This window comes from Triturus cristatus, chromosome 5_1 (assembly GCF_964204655.1).
Source record: "Triturus cristatus chromosome 5_1, aTriCri1.1, whole genome shotgun sequence".
Taxonomy (NCBI): Eukaryota; Metazoa; Chordata; class Amphibia; order Caudata; family Salamandridae; genus Triturus; species Triturus cristatus.
In genome coordinates, this window is record NC_140587.1 from 50,748,365 (window position 1) to 50,765,516 (window position 17,152).

Sequence of the window (17,152 nt, forward strand, 5' to 3'; positions counted from 1 at the left end):
CTAGTGGTGCGCAAACTACAACAACACATTAACGCTCATCCTAGTTGCTCCAACTTGGGCCAGACAGCCATGGTACACCACACTGCTGGAACTCTCAGTAGTTCCGCACTAAAAACTACACCTCTCTCCACGCCTCTTAACCCAGAACCATGGAGAGATCCAACACCCAGGCCCAGCTCAGCTCAACCTAGCGATCTGGCTCCTGAAATCTCTAGAATTTGGTTACCTTAACCTTCCTCCTGACTGTATGAACGTCATCAAAGAAGCTAGACGCCTACCACTAGAGCATGCTATGCAGCCAAGTGGAAAAGGTTTGTAGTATACTGCCATAACAACACTAATCCCCAGCAACTCTCACTTTTCAGGGTACCTGCCATAAAGGCCTTTATGGAAGGACTCGAGAATAATTCCCCCCAGAGTACTACCTTCCCCTGTGTGGAATTTGAACATCGTTCTCACAAGACTAATGGGGCCTCCATTTGAACCCCTACATAAATGTGAGCTACAATTCTTAACATGGAAAACTGCTTTCCTTGTAGCCATTACTTCTCTACGAAGAGTTAGTGAACTACAAGCACTAACCATTCAAGAACCCTTTATCCAGATGCATCTTAATAAAGTTGTTCTCCGGACTAATCCTAAATTCCTCCCTAAAGTCATTTCTCCCTTTCACCTCAATCAATCTGTAGAGATGCCTGTATTCTTCTCGCAGCCACAGTCACAGAAAGAGCTCTTCACACCTTGGATGTCAAAAGAGCACTACTATACTACATAGAACAAAAACCTTTCGTAAGACCAAACAACTATTCGTGTTTTTCTCACCACCCCACAAAGGCAACCCCATATCAAAATCTGGGATAGCTAGGTGGATTGTCAAATGCATACAGATTTGTTACCATAAAGCAAAACGTACATTATCTGTTTCTCCTAAAGCCCACTCTACACAAAAGATAGGGGCTTCAATGGCATTTTTAGGCAACATTCCCTTAGATGATATCTACAGAGCAGCTACATGGTCTACACCGCACACATTCACAAAGCACTACTGTGTTGATGTGCAAACTAAACAGGCTAGTGTGGGCCAGGCTATACTCAAAACACTATTTCAAACTACTGCAGCAGATACTGGTGGTCGCCGCTAGGTGTGGATACTGCTTTACAATCTATGCACAGTGTGTAATGTGCAGCTCATATGCCTCGAACGGAATATGCTACTTACCAGTATGCATCTGTTCTTGGCATGTAGAGCTGCAGATCCACACACGCCCACCCACCTCCCCGGCTACCTTTATCTGTTCCAGTATTATCTTACTTAGATACATCACACATGGGCATCTTTCCTGTTTCTTACTATGCTCCATTTCCCTGCTGACGAAAAACAATCTGAGGATGGAGCCGATGCCCATGCACACTATGATCCAAAGGAGGAGTCACATACTTGTGACTTCCAAAGATTTTCCAAGACAAAAACAAGTGCAAACATCCGGGCCCAACACCAGATGGCGATCTATGCACAGTGTAGATCTGCAGCTCTACATGCCAAGAACAGATGCATACTGGTAAGTAGCATATTCCTTTGTGTAGACTACAGATGCTTCAATGCATTTGGTAAGGCTGATGCCCATCCTAACCCCAGGGCAGATGAGTTGATAGATACTCTGGCTTCGGCAAAGTTCATAGCACCTTTGACCTGACTGCAGGCTATTGACAGCTCAGTCTCACGGATGCTGCAAAACCCAAAACAGCATTTGCAACCCTTGGAAGGCACTTCCAGTTTACTGGAATACCCTTCGGATTGAAAAATTCACCTGCCACATTTCAGAGGTTGGTGAATCAATTTGTCAGGCCTGGAGGATTTTAGTGCAGCCTATCTAGATGATGTACCTATATTTAGCTCCACCTGTCAGAATCACCTGGTCCACCTCAGGAATGTACTTTAGGCCCTGCAGGAGGCTGGCCTCACTATCCAGACCAGTGAGTACCAGCTGGGGCAAATTTAAGTTGCATGCTTGGGTCACCGGGTAGGTGGAGGCCAACTTCAACCAATGGAGAGCAAAATCCAAACCATAGTGGATCGGGTTGCTCCCACTATCCAGACTCCAGTCAGAGCATTTCTGGGTATCACAGATTTGATAAGGGCTATGGGTCCATTGTGACTCCCCCCTAATAACCTCAACTCTAAGAAGATGCCTAAGAGTGTGAATTGGATTGTTAGCTGTCAAGAGGCCTTTGATGCCTTGGAGAGGGCCATCTGCTCAGCTTCCATTCTGCAGAGTCCTGACTACTCCAAACAATTTATTGTCCTCTGAGAAAGGAATAGGAACAGCATTGTCACAACTTAATGAAGAGGGCCAGGATCAGCCAGTAGCTTTTATCAGCTGAAGGTTTACCCCCAGAGAGAAATATTACTCAACTATTGAGAGTGAGGCCTTTGCCAAACAGGTATGGTTTCAGCTTTTTCAAGGCCCAGACCACAGCACTCACTTCATTGTTCAGACAGACCACAAGCCCCTCTTATGGCTTAAACAGATGATGGGTGAAACCCCCAACTTTTACGGAGGTTCATTTCCCTACAGGGGATGGACTTTTCAGTGGAACATAGACTTGGGAGTTGCCATGCCAACGCAGATTGACTTTCCAGATATTTCTACTTGGAAAATGAAGACTCAACTGGGCAAGGTTAGTATTATTTTCTTTTGTTTTGGAGGGTGTTATGTAGGAAAGTAGGATTGTTCTGGCATAGATACCCCCACTGTTTGCCTAGTGTCAGTGTGTTTTGACTGTAGTTCACCGGGATCCAGCATGTATTGTGCCATCCATGGGAGCCCATGCAAACTATGTCTGCAGAGCTGTCATTGCAGCCTGCTTGAAAGGGTGCAGGCACCCTTCACTGAACACATAAGGTTTCCCTTATATCCCGGTCACTGCACTTTAAACCTATGTCACCCCTAAGGTAGGCCCTTCAGTCCAAGGGTAGGGTGCATGGTACTAAGTGTGTGGGTACCCCTACAAACACCAGACTCCATTCTCTGGGCTTTGTAAGTGCATGACAGCCATTTTAAGGTACGTAGTAATCTCTGGAAAGATCAGATGTCCAACTACATAATGCTTCCCCGAATCTGGTCATGTTTGGTATCAACACACGTAGACCTGACTAGTTCTGAACAATTAAATATATTCTAAAGACACCTGAGGAGTTTATAAGGAATTTTAAAACTTCCTCACAGGCAAGGCGCACGACCTCTGGCCTGGCGCACAACCTCTGGCCTGTTTGTCTAATTGTTCAATTAAAAAACAAAAGTCAATACACCACATCCAATATGAAACAGAGATTTGTGTCCACACAAAGGAAAAAGTGTGTGCTTCTTCAAAGAATTCTCAGAGGTGAGAAAAGGAAAAAACAGCTTTTGGAAATGGTCTAAAACAAAACAATTTTTTTAATTGAGGATGCTCATGGCACCAAATAAAATTGTTTAGCAAGTGAGTTGTACCCCATTTCAAATCCTGAGAACCGCATTTCTTTTCTCACGGGGACCAGTGGGCACTCTAGTAAGAAAAGCACTGAAAGTGCATTTACACATGTTTTTCACTGTTTTTTATTTTTCTCACCTCTGAGTATTCTTTGAAGAAGCACACACTTTTTCCTTTGGTCAAGAAAGTTACTGATGAGGATAAAGTGGGTGAGCTAGTGAGTACCAACCAGCAAGCCCCCCTTGGTGATACTATCGTGAGGTACTTTCTGACCTTTCTCACAAACTTTGTGCGGACACAAATCTTTCTTTCATATGGGATGTGGCATATTGACGTTTTTTTTAAATTGAACAATTAGACCAGTGGTAGTTAGCCTTGCCTGAGAGGAAGTTTTAAAATTCCTTATAAACTCCTCAGGTGTCTTTAGAATATAGTTAATTGTTCAGAACCAGTCAGGTCTAGTTGTGTTTGTAGACTGAGTGTGGGGCGACCTGACTGTTTACCCCCTGGTGCTTCTTTTGTGTTTTTGGCTCATGTTTGGTATCAAACATGTTGGAATCATGCAACTACACAGTTTCCAGTGTTAGTTGCATGATAGCAGGTACTGGAGTGGGGCTCCCTAGAGGACCTCCCCGATACCTACCTCTGTAGCCTCAGTCTGCCTGCCCGTGCTGCTGCCGGCCTCAGACACTGCTCTGCCCCGCTGCTGATGAGCCCAACTTGGGCAGGGGAAGCTAAACAAAGGATTTTCTGCAAGGGAGGTGTGACCACCTCTACTTTAGAATTAGGTAGGGTGGGGGCTCTTCCGAGCACCACCAGACTGCATTGAAGGGCAGAGTTGGTGCCCTCCTTGCTTAAACCAGTTTTGCCCAGCCAGGAGCCTTTGGCTCTCGCGTGAAACTACACAATGGACAGGGGAGTGTCCACCCCCCTGTCCAGCTCTTCCCTAGGTAGTGCCCACACCTCCTCCAGGTGGCCACTTGATTCTGCCAAGTTGAATCTTGGCCCCTGGGAGTATCTGACTGGCTAGCCCAGCTGGGTTGCGTCTCTAACCCTGCATCTCCCCCAACCCCCCCCCCCCATCCATCATAGCTGGGTCATTGCAGAAGAGGTCCTTCCCCTTTTAGAGTTACATAAGGGCTCCTGGGGGTAGGCCCTTTGATTCGTTCAGGTAGCATCCTTAAGGACACACTGCCTGTTGCTTCCTAAGATTTTCTGAAGACACTTCTGCTGGTGGACACTGGAACTCCTCTGCGTCTTCGGGCCAGGACTCAAGACAAACCTGCTCTCTGTGGAAAGACTCCTGCTGCAACTTTGTCTCCATGCTCTTCAAGTTTCTGCAGCTCTGTGGCTGTACATTTTCAGAGTCAGCAAGGACTCTGTATGCATCCTAGCAAGAAGTAATCTCCCTTCGAGTGAAAGAGTCACTTCCCTGCATACGTAGGTATCTCGATCTCTACGACCAGTTCTCTCCCAGCTCTGCAGCACAGGTCGTGGTTTGTCTCCCCAGAGGCCTGACCAATCTTCCCTGCATCTTGAGCGAATGTAATCCGTCTCCAGTCGACTTGAACTGCCTCCCTGTGCACCGCGTCTGTCTTCCGTTGCCAGGGCTTGTTGGATCTCTTCACAAACTATCTTCTAGCTCCAAGTAACCCCGGCCTCCAGCATTGGCCAGTTCCAATAACTATGCCCTGCCTGCATCCTCTGTATCGTGGGCCTCCATCTTCTGTTGGCTGCTGAGGGTTCCCTGCGACACCCCGTGCCAGTTGCCAGAGGGTACTCCAATGATTCCTACTGGCTCTCCTGTGTATTGAGGGGCAGCCCTTACCCTTGCTGGGTTAGTCCCACAGACCTTGCTGGTCTGCAACCATGCACCTTTTTCTTCTTCTAAGACTGTTCCGGCTGCTAAGGCTTGTTGGTGGTCCTGCCTGCCACTGACCTTCCTGCATTCTTCATCTGTCATGGGGCCGTTCGTGGACTGCTTTTGTGCTCCTGCATGGTCACCTGGGCTCTACAGCTGCTTCATCAAAACCGTTGTGCTGCAGCAAGTAACTCTGTCAAGGGGTGGCATTGTGGTCCTGCGCCTCCTGGACACCTCCAGGGGGTTTGGACTCTGTCTGCTCTGCTTTCAGGTTCTTCTCGTCCTGAATCCATGTTTGGGTTCCACCGTCCTGATCCATGAGTCGCTGCAGCCACCATACTTCCAAGATCCTCTTTTGACTTTTACAGGTGGTTCCAACACCACTTTGCACCTGTGTTCCCTGGTGTGGGTATCCTGGTTCCCTGGTTATCCACAGGTGTGGTAGCTCTCCAACCTCCCTTGATCTACTTGGTGTCCTTTGGGCTGTTTGTAAAGGATCCTGAAACGAGAAAATACCAACCGCAATTTGCCCTTTGTTATCCTATGGACGTTTGACCTGGTGAAACCGCTCCAAGCGGGTCCCTTGGGGTCCCTAGCTACTCACCTTGGGTGGTTTCTTGCTTCCCCTGGGCTACTCCAACCTTGGGTACTAGTCTCGTTTTGGTACTTGCCTCTTATACCCCTTTCTTAGTATATGTTTTGGCCAACCTTTAGGGCCCCATGTGTTTTTCTATGCTACTTAACTGTTTTTAAAATATTTCTTGTGTGTATTTGATATTTCTGAGTATTAGATGTACCAAGTTAGTTATTAGTGTTGCTTAAATAAATGCTACTGTAATTTTATAAGCACTGGTGTAGAGTGAAACTTGCTGACAGACTGCGTGGTAAATGTACCTGCTTTACACCCTCCTGAATAAGCCTTAGCTGCTCCCCACAGCTGCCCCTTGAGAGCTCTGCTTTTCAGGGACCTAAATACTATCACTAAGAGTTGCCTGGACTCGGTGCACGGTGCCTCACCATAGGTGGACACTGTAGACTGAGCCAGCCTCCTTACACGTTTGCCAAAGAAAGACCTTTTATTCAATAATTTGGTTGATGTTTAGAACCAATGGCCTTGGGTCCCTGCATAATAATGAAACACTGTAGGACACCATCCAAAATCGACAGTCAGAATGCAGCACGCATAGAAAGGAAAAAATAAGGCGGAATTAGAGTATTTCTCCTCATTGCACCTCCTTTCGCCTCCCCTGTGAGGCTTAGGATTCTGACGCATTCTAAAGTTTACAAAATGTTGTAAATCTGGGAATGCGTCACGTTTCATGGATGTTGCGTGGGAACACCCACAGCAACATCCATGGAGCGCCCCTTTCACGCATAGTTATGCTTAAAAGGGTAACATTTACAAGGCCATAAAAAGAGTCCTGGAGGGTGACATTGCATGGCCTTGTAAATATGGACGAGCCCGTTGCACTGCTGGTGCGTCGGTTAAAGTCCTGCACCCGCAGCGCAATGGCCTTATGTCCACAGTTGGCTGTTCACAGCTTGAAGTCTATGCTCAGTGTGCCCAGTAGAATAGGGGTTAGCACAGGCCTTGTGCCCAGAGCCTGCTGTTCACGACTGCAGACTCTGTAAAGTAGAATATGTCAATTAGGTTCCTAAGTATAATGTCAAATTAACAAAATGTAAAAAGGTTGGTTTAGTTCTTCCACCAGATTCCTCATCTTAGAGAATTAGCCCTTTCTGATGGATACTTTTACCTACAGATTGCTTACCTCTTGATCATCCCTCCACCCACCAGCGTGGTCTGAGAGAAACTTTTCTCAATAACTCTACTTCATTGATAAGGGTGCCGGCATTGATGTGCAAAAGCCATAAGCAACCTCACCATCTAAACCATGCCAGTTTCCTTTTTTCTGTGCCTTTGATGTGGTCTGAAGTTCTCACTGAGATTTTCCTCTATAAAGTTTATTTCTCGCTGGAGACGGCGCATGTGCTGCCGCCTGCGAAACATGTTGTATTGGCTTAAAAGGGGCATGTAGCCAGGCATTGCTTACCATTCCACGAAGCATGGGCCACGTCCTGATTGCTTTGGGATCAGGGTACTATTAGAAATTGTTCTTATTCTCATTCCTCCGTTGTTGTTCTTGGTTCTCCTGTCCCACTCCCTCGTTATTTCTTGCTTGCCCCCTTCCCATGTTGTTGCTTGACTGTCATTGCTTTCTCCGTTGTTGTTGCGTCCCTCTCCGTTGTAGTTGCTTGCCTGTTGTTTTTGCTCGCTCTGTGCCTCCTCTACGTCATTTCTTGCCCCTTCATTGCTTACTCTGTCACTTGCTCTCTTCTTGTTGCTTCCCAACCCCCATTGTGCTTGCCACATACCACCCACCTGTTGTTGCATGCCCATCCCACCTGCACGCTTACCCCACAAAAATTGACAAAGCCAGAATATGCCCATGTGCAAGAGTTATTTGGCTTTACCAATGTGTTTTTTAGCCTTGTTACACTGCATCATAGTAAAAACAAAAAAAGTTGTTGGATGAATCAAAACTGGTGTGAATTTGGCAGCGTGTACCCAAAGTTCAAGAGTGTCAGATGCAGTGCTTTAAATGGGCCGGTACTCACCGGTACTGAGTACCGGCACGTTTATATTTTCTCCCCTTGAGTACCGGAACCTTTCCTCCGACAAGGAGAGTACCGGTACTCATGACGGCCCGGATTTGATGCTGTTGCTGCTGAGCTGGTTTAAAAGCGCGAGGACCGCAGCGCGTCTTCGGTAGAACGCAGAGAGCTGCGTGTGTCTCCCTGGAAGTTAGAGGAGTAGTATCGCTGCAGCGCGTCTTCGGTAGAACGCAGAGAGCTGCGTGTGTCTCCCTGGAAGTTAGAGGAGTAGTATCGCTGCAGCGCGTCTTCGGTAGAACGCAGAGAGCTGCGTGTGTCTCCCTGGAAGTTAGAGGAGTAGTATCGCTGCAGCGCGTCTTCGGTAGAACGCAGAGAGCTGCGTGTGTCTCCCTGGAAGTTAGAGGAGTAGTATCGCTGCAGGGCGTCTTTCAGAGGGGGTCGGAAGGTGACCAGAAAACCTAATGGGCGCGAGTGTGGGACACATTGTTTAGGGCAATACAGCTTGTTCGCGTGCCTATTGTTTTAAATGCCCGCAAATCTTCGCCCATCAACAATTTAAATGAAATGGATTTGCATGAAATAAAATCCCTGCCCTCTAGACTTAAATCAATGCATTCTTGCTTTTCCAAACACTGCAGCACTAGTATTGATTTGTCGGTGCGCCATTTATAAACATTTGTTATATGACTATAAACTTAGGTGATTTGAAGCATCCAAATCCCCTCCTAAGTATCTCTGCTCCAATGAGACATACCTGTGGCAGTCTCTGATAAGGTTTCAATCAGCGAATATGTACATTGCACAAAATGCAAACCCCGACTTTGTGCAGCACCTGTTAAAGATTTGAAGGCCCCCACTGTGGGGGCCTGCGCGTGAAAGAGAACGTGTGAGAGCCAGGAAGTAAAAGCAATAAGTGTGCGAGTTTGCAAGTGTGGGTATGACTGTGAGAATGAAAAGTAGCAGAGAGTGTTTGTGTGAAACTAAATGTGATTTAGAGAGCATGAAATGGGCTTTTAAGTGTGTGAGGGTGCGTCTCGACCTGCAAGTGGCTCACACACCTCTAGGCAAATATACTTTAAAAAAAGCTACTCATGTGGCCAACTCTAGCTTTATTAATCGGGCAAAGCCGAAGGGTTTGCAGAAGAAAGTGGGCGCAGTCGCAAACGGCAACGTCTGAACGTAATTAATTTTAAGAATTTGACAACAATAAAAATATAATAACTTTATTCTGCCTTGCCTAACTCATCACAACATGCTGCATTTCGAAATATTACCTGGTACAGATCTTTGCGTATCCAGTACATTCCCGGGCATAATGCACTTTAATAACTCTGGTGGTTAATGCACATGCTGGAAATATCTGTGTGCATTCTTCTAATCAAAGGTTCGACTGAACATACAATTGCATAGAGGATCAATGTGGGTGCTGTAAAGCACAGCATGCGACATGAGGATCACAGATTTGTTGTTTATATAGAGAGCGCTCTCTGCTGGTTACTCTTTGTCCTGCAGACATCATTGTATTACCTGCAGGTCACAAGTTCAAATCTTTGCCTTATAGTTTAGTGATGCGTGACCATGCATCAAGGATATGCATGCGAACTACAAGGCAAACGTTAGGAAACTTGCTGTTTTTTTAATCAATATTTTATTATTATAAGGTTGCATAAAAAAAGGTTAGTTTGGTTAATATTCAGGACTTATTGGTAAGTACTATATAAATGGCTACACATTCTTACAATGCATGCCTATTTTTTGCATACAAAGTTTAGAAAGGTAAAAAACATAGCCCCGCCCCTTGTCCCACCCCAAACCCCACAGCTTATTTTTGTGAGTACCTGCACTTATGTTTTTCCATTTAAAGCACTGGTCAGATGGGTGCACCAACGGTGACCAGCATCTGTGTTCAGGTGCCAAGTGTGCTGGTAAGCCAGCGGTTGGCACCCGGTGGTGGAACGTTCAGGTGTGTGTATCCTGAAGTTGACTTGTCACTCCCCAGGTGCTCCAGTCTTGGTCACCATGGACCTGGCTGCTCTCAGTCTCTTCATCTCCTCTCTCCTCTGATACCAAACTCCAGCTCTAGAGTTACAGGTGTGTTACTACTTCCTTGCTACACTGTGTTATATCTTATGCACATTTTACAGCCACAGATTATTGGCAGTAGCTTTGCAACATCTTGCATCTTTGAGTAAAGTGAAGTCCATGTAGTCCATGAGGTAGTGGAGCTGATTTGTTTTGAAACCTGTTCTGGTTTGTGCTTCTGACCTTTTTATCTTTCTCCACAGCTGCGCGCTATGGACGAGGAGTCTATTTCGCCGTCTATTCTTTATTGTCCGTGGCGGATGTCTACTCCCCTCTCAACGCCAAGGGACATAAGTTCATCTTTGTGGTGAAGACTCTGACTGGCGACTATATCGATGGCATACATGGAATGGAAGCGCCCCCGATGAAGGTCTCAAATGGAACCGTGCGGTATGATAGTCTTGTAGACGATGAGGAGATGCCTAAAATCTTCGTCATTTTTAACGACACCCAGGCGTATCCCGAGTACCTGATCACCTGCATGTGGTAACAGAGTAGGTATGAAATACCCTTGATGTGAAACCCTGGGGGAGAGGACCCGTGAGTACCGTCTCGCACTCCCTGAGACTCGACTCATCCACTGCTTGGCAGTGTCTCATCATACTGTCCTTTAATACAGACCGTATCCAAGTGTAGAGGTTCTACATGGCAGCATCAATGCCCGCTACATCCTGAATGAAATGATTCCGCATCCAGCACACAATTTCACAGATCTGGGACGCGCAAGCAGCGCCACAGTGCATCCCCCTCAGAACCATGACTGCACCCGCACATCCGCCGATACTGCCAGAACCTTTAGCACCCAGTTCGTGCACCCTAGATCTAGCACATGGTGGCACTAACTAAAACCTATGGTTTCAGCCTATTCCTCCTCTCTCTGAGACCTGCTGTATGATAGCCCCAGAAGGATGGACCTCCTGACAAGCCCCTGTTCCTGGGACCCTCCATATGAGCACTTCACATACCAACCCACCTACCTGGCACAAACCAATTCCTAAGTGATTTGTCCCCAGGCAGCTGGATAAGTAAGAGCACTTATCACACATCCGCAGACCTGGTACACTGTATGCTCACCAAAAAAATAAACCTGCATCCAAGAACTGCAGAACATGCAGGCACCGACCTGTAAGGAACAATGCAGCAGCCTCGATGGGCCTCCGAACCAGGAGCAGATTGTCTGTTATTACCTGAAACTTGCACAAAAACATACATTACCCCTAAGACATTACAATATACTAGAGTTTTAAGAATAAGACTGCAAAATCTATAAGCACTGACAATCCCCAGGAACCAGCTTCAGAAGAGCTTTGACTATCTAAGCGACTAACCGCTTCTTAAACTTGCAGGTTTTAAGAGGACCACACTAACCACTTCTGCACACCCAGACGACACAGTAGTGCCGGCTTGGAGAAGGATTTGGGGCTCGCTTTTCTTCTTTTCCCTGCCGCAGCCACGCAGCGAGAAATGAGTCGCAACACATGGCAGATAACAAAATGCTTAATTGTTTATTTTACTATGAATGTTCAATAAAGATATGATCGATTAGTTTGGTTTAGATGTCTGTGTTCATTGTTGCCTTCACTTGAGGAGGCAGCCAGCCTTGAATTAATGTAGTGCATACTAGACAAGTTCATTTTATTTTGCGCGTACTTACTTCAGTAGAAGACCCTGACCTGGCAAGTATAATGTGCATATCTTGTTTTTAGCTAGAGAATTCACTCATTTTGCAATTTCACACATACATTAAATGTATTGTTTGTGTTTCCTCTTTCTATGTTAGCTCTCCATTCACCACCATGATGCATTTTTCTGAGGTAATTGACACAAGTGGACAACCACAGAGGAGTGCCTATCCTTCCTTGCCATGGAGCAGCATCGAACTAACAAGCCTTCTCTTAAAGTAGATGAACACCAAGTAGTATCAGAAATTGTTACAATTGTGTGACACCCTAATGCCAGACATAAAAAATCCAACCACATGGGGACGTCTGATATGCTTTTCAGAAAGCGCCTATTCTCGAGTTGCATGATATGTATGATTCTTCTATCTGGTGTGTGAGGAACTGTTCTTTGAAATAAAAAGGGTATTTTATGCATCAACCACAGGCAGTCAGTTTGATGCACTGTGACGTGGGGAGTAAGCCTAAAATACCCTATTACGTTGTGTGTGTGTGTGTGTGTGTGTGTGTATATAATTTTTTTGTGTGTGTGTGCCGCTGAGTTTACAAGAGATGGAGAGGTGTGGGTTAGTGTTAAAAATGGGGATCTTAGTTGGCAATGGTTTGCACCTTGACCAAGTAGGGACCCTTCCTTCTAGTACGGGTAAGGGGGGGGGGATAGGCGTCTAAAATAACCCTGCTCATCCACTTGGTAGCTTGGCACAAGCAGTTAGACTTATTTCAGAGGCAATGTGTAAAGCATTTGAACATAACTGCCAGTAATACAGTGAAACACTACAAAAGGACACCACACCAGTTTTACAAAAATAGCCAATATTTGTGCAAAAGCAGACCAAAACAATAAAAACCTAAGATACAGTTATCTAAAGTATCAATAATGCAAAAAATAGACGTTCAGTTCCTGGAAGTTGATAGCTTTGTCCGAGGCTATCCCGGTCTCGTGAATACACAAATCCAGTGGTTCCGGACTACTGTGGTGGTGCGGGCTGGTTGGGGTTTCGGGAGACCCTCAAACAGTACCTTTTGTTCCTGTCTGACCGTGATGGTGTGGAGCGGCGGGTATCTAGGCTGCATTGCGGTGCGGTGCCCTCAAGTTGCGGTGCAAGCTGGTCACGATGCAAGCCATGGCGCCAGTCGAGGATCTGGGTCGACAAGGCGAAATAAATCACACGTACTTTGGAAGTGCCATCCAAGGTTTTGTTTCAATATTCATTCATTTACCACGAATGGTCTATCTGGGCACTACTTTTTAAAAGTGGCAATTCCAAACACACAATATAAAAATCCTCTTTACTAAAAGATGTATCTTTAAATTCTGATTTCAGGAAGCCTAAACTCTATCTTGCCCCAATGGGAAAGTTATGCCTGTAAGATGTTACAAAGCAACTCCCATGTTAGCCTATGGGATAGAAAGCCTTTCAATAGTGAAAACTAAATTGGCAGTATTGCACCATCAGGATATGTATCAGTACATGTCCTACCTTTCATATACACTGCACCTGGCCCGTGGGGGTACCTTGGGTCTATCTGAATGGTGCCTGACATGTAAGAAAAGGGAAGGTTAGGGCCTGGCAAGTGAGTGCACCTTCCAGGTCGACATAGCAGTAAACTCCGTGCAGACACTGCAGTGGCAAGCTTGACACATTTGAAAGGCTACTTGTGTGGGTGGCACAACCTGTGCTGCAAGCCCACTAGTAGCATTTGATTTACAGGCCTTGGGCACACACAGTGCACTGTACTAGGGACTTACTAGTAAATCAAATGTCCCAATCATGGAAAACCAATCCTAACACTATTTACAGTAGGAGCACTTGCACTTTAGCACTGAATAGTAGTGAAAAAGTGTGCAGAGACACTAAACCAGCAAAATAATGTCCAGCATACCATCATAAACAGTAGGCCAGAAGGCAAAGAGACCAGGGAAACACTCCAAAATATGCCAAGTCAGTGATCGACCGGACACCAAAATGACAGGTTAGTTAGTTCAAGGAATGCAGACTACATGAAGAAGCAAAGTGTATGGTGCTGCTTTAAGGGGTATTATGTCCCTTGGTAGCTGAGTAACTATATGTCCCTAGAGGGCATATGTGCTGGTCAACACGTTTCGCGTTTTAGTGTTCTCAGGGGGAGATCCACGGCGCTTCGTCAGGACCGAGTAAGAAAGATGTATCTACAGTGGCCTGAAGTTTTCGGCGGAGACAGCGAGAAGCACACAGGTGACACAGCCCAGATGCACCGACAGAACCCTCTCAAGTGACCATCGCTGATCTCCTGGGATCTTACCCTACCTACTAAGGGAAGTTCTACTCGCTTCGTTTATCCAGGGGCACCGAAATCTTCGGGCCACTGTAGATACATCTAGGGACATATAGTTACTCAGCTACCAAGGGACATAATACCCCTTAAAGCAGCACCATACACTTTGTTTTAATAATGACAGAGGGTTCACTTTAATAGAAATTAATCATTCTCCCTCCAGCCATTTTTCAATACAACTTCTAGGACTTCACTGCCACTTACAGCCATAAGGCTTCATCAAAAGATCCCTGAGAAAGAGACCCTTCGGGGGATCCATAGGGCATTGCAATGCCGGCCCGACGAGGAGCAAACGCCCAATGATGAAGCATGACATCCTTCGAGGTGTGTGAGGGCATCAAGATGAGGACACACTGCCCCCCCCACAATTAGAGTAGCACACGATGAGAGTACCTCTTACTTGCCTTCTCTCTCTCTACTTAGGAATGGTGACTCCCTTTTGGTATAAGTTTAAATTTGGAAGCATGGGTGACCGGACCTTTTGAATAGCTCCTAGATTCCCCCTCTTTTGATAAATAGGATTACATGAAGAGGCCGCAAAAGTATCTGGGCAGTCCCATTTACGTCCTGCTTTTTGTGGATTTTTCGACCATATGCTATTAAGGCTTGAGAGAGCATGTTTCATGGCTGTTAAATTCCATGGGTCAATTTGGCACCATTTTTGGGTGCATGGAGTATGGTGAGGACTCCCTTCAAATTCTATTCTGTCATCGTAAATTTGCAATTAATGAGGAGTGTACGGTCTCGAATATTTGCTTCGACTTCAACCATAGGTGTGCCGACTTTCTATTTAAACCAAAGACCTTACAAATATAACAGTGCAGCACTTGGCTTACCACACTTTGACACTGCTAAAGCAATTATTATAGGCAGCTTAGAACACGCAACCCCGAAGGGTTTTCTGGTGCGAGGCAAGCACAAAACAGTGACTTGGAATAGCCAGGTCTTCAGGTTTTTGAGAAATTACTTCTAATTTCTAAGAGCATCGGGCAGAGAATTCCACAAATTTGGACCTAGGTAGCCAAAGGAACTTCCTTTCATACAGGTTAAACGGAACCCTGGTACAATGGACAAAGCTTGTTTTGAGGATCTCGAGGTCCGAGTGGGCTGATGGGGAGCTACCAGTTCCTGGATGTAACGTGGTGCCAGGCCGAATTTAGCCTTGAACATGTAATACGGTGCTTTGAACTCAATACCTTTGAAAACCTTAAGCCACTACAGTTCCTAAAGCAACTGTGAGATTGAAGCTTCTTTGGGTAAGCGAAAGAACAGCCTAGCAGCATCATTGTGAACACTTTGCAGGCGATGGACAGAGGTCTTGTCCGCACCCAGGTACAGCACATTTCCATAATGGGTGGCAGTCACATTCACCACCTGCTGCTTCATGGAGAGCTTTTCGCCGCTAAGGAAGCCCAGAATTTTCACCATAGTCAACTGAATTGGCAGAGCCCCTAAGGATTCTGACCAATGTCTCGGGCCCCAAAGGGCGGTGTTATTACCCAAAACCATGACCTCAGCCTTGTCACAATTAAGTTTGAGTGAGTTTTAGTTTTTCCATGATGACATTTTCATCCTGACCAGATGCCGCAAGGACAGGTCGAGCATCTGTGCCAAAGATAGAAAAAAGATCATTTGAGTATTACCGGCGTATGAAAAAAGGGTAAGGTTGCCACTCTCTATTAGGTCCACCAAATGGCAGGCATAGATGTTGAATAGAAAGGGGCTCAAAAGGATGCCTTGCAGAACTCCAGAAGTCAAAGCCTGTGATTTAGATCTTGCATTGGCCAAAAAGACTTGAAACGTACAGTCCTTTGGGAAGAATACAAGTCACCTTAAGGCTGAACTTTCAAGGCTTGATGACCAGGATAGAGTGGGAGACAGTGTTGAATGCCACACTGAAATCCAAGGAATGAGCGTGGCTGTACCTCCCTCATCCACATATTGACTTAGATGATCCATCATGCCAGGTAGGGTGGTCTCAGTACTATGCCCACCCCTGAAGCCTGATTGTAAAGGATGGCAGGGATAGTGGGCCTCAACAAATGCAGTGAGCTTGGCGTTGCCAATTGTTTCCAGAATTTTGGGGGAAAAACTGGTGGCAGGATGGTAAGTCGACAATTCGACGAACAAGAAGGATCCAAATTGGATTTTTTCACAAGAGGCAGGACCTGAGTGTGTTTCCATCTCTGAGGCACGACCCCCTCTCTAAGTTAAATATTTAGAAGCTCCATGATCATAGGTAAGATTGCATTTCCAACAACCTAAGCTCCTTTGGTGGAAGAGGATTCAAAGGAGAGCCTGATTTAATAGACAGTAGAGCAGCCAGAAAGGATGCGAAATCCAAAGGAGACCATTCGCTTAATTTGGCGGCACACTCCATCTTAGATGCCAACTGTTAAGCCTCCAATAACTATACATCGGTGGCATCCTTGTTGAGGTTGGCAGCTCTCTGCAGGCAATCTTTAGCCAACTGTAGATACATTTTTTCCACATTGTGAGTGAAAAACTAAGCTAATTCATCAAAATGGCATTGTGAAAGCGGGGGCATCGGCAAGATGCTACTAGCATCCGATTGATCTTTCACCACTTGAAAAAGTGTCTTCTGACAATTAGTTATTTTTCCTATATATTACTTAGCGCGGGCAGACTTGCAGGAGGCATGATAAGCGTTTAATGATTCTCTGTATTCAGATTTAGCATTTGCAGACTTTCAAAAGCTTTGCAGCCTTGCTTTTCAGATCTGAGTGCATCTGTAAACCAATGGGCAAGAGAATGAATTCTGCCTATGCATTTTGTGGTCATTGGGAGAGTGATGTCAACAGCCTCATTTAACCACTGATATGTCAAAGCTTGTTCCGAGTGAAGCTGTTGTGAAAGAGTAGGCTTGGTACTGAGTAGCTACTCAATTAATGCTGTGTAGTTAAGTTTGGACCAATTTCTGAACATCGATTTCAGAAAAGGCCGTGCTGTGGAACGATGAAAAGGAACCCTGATCTTAAACTGCACCGCAAAGTGGTCTGACCAACAGAGCTGAAGTGTAGGGTCTATCCGCAGATCCTTGATGGTAGAAAAAATAGGGTGCAAAAGATGCCCCGCAATAGGAGTAGGTGATGAATTTAAGAGTGTC

At 45.8% G+C, this 17,152-nt stretch overlaps 1 protein-coding gene across 1 annotated transcript in view; it reads left to right on the forward strand.

The window, feature by feature from the left end:
• The window catches only part of PARP10 (poly(ADP-ribose) polymerase family member 10), a 447,966-nt gene extending 436,391 nt beyond the window's left edge, over positions 1–11,575 (forward strand). Inside the window, exon 11 of the mRNA XM_085604387.1 lies at positions 10,234–11,575. Within this exon, the coding sequence (XP_085460513.1) occupies positions 10,234–10,520 (287 nt within the window). The 3' untranslated portion in view covers positions 10,521–11,575. The remainder of the gene's footprint in view (positions 1–10,233) is intronic.
• The last annotated feature ends 5,577 nt before the right edge of the window (positions 11,576–17,152 follow it).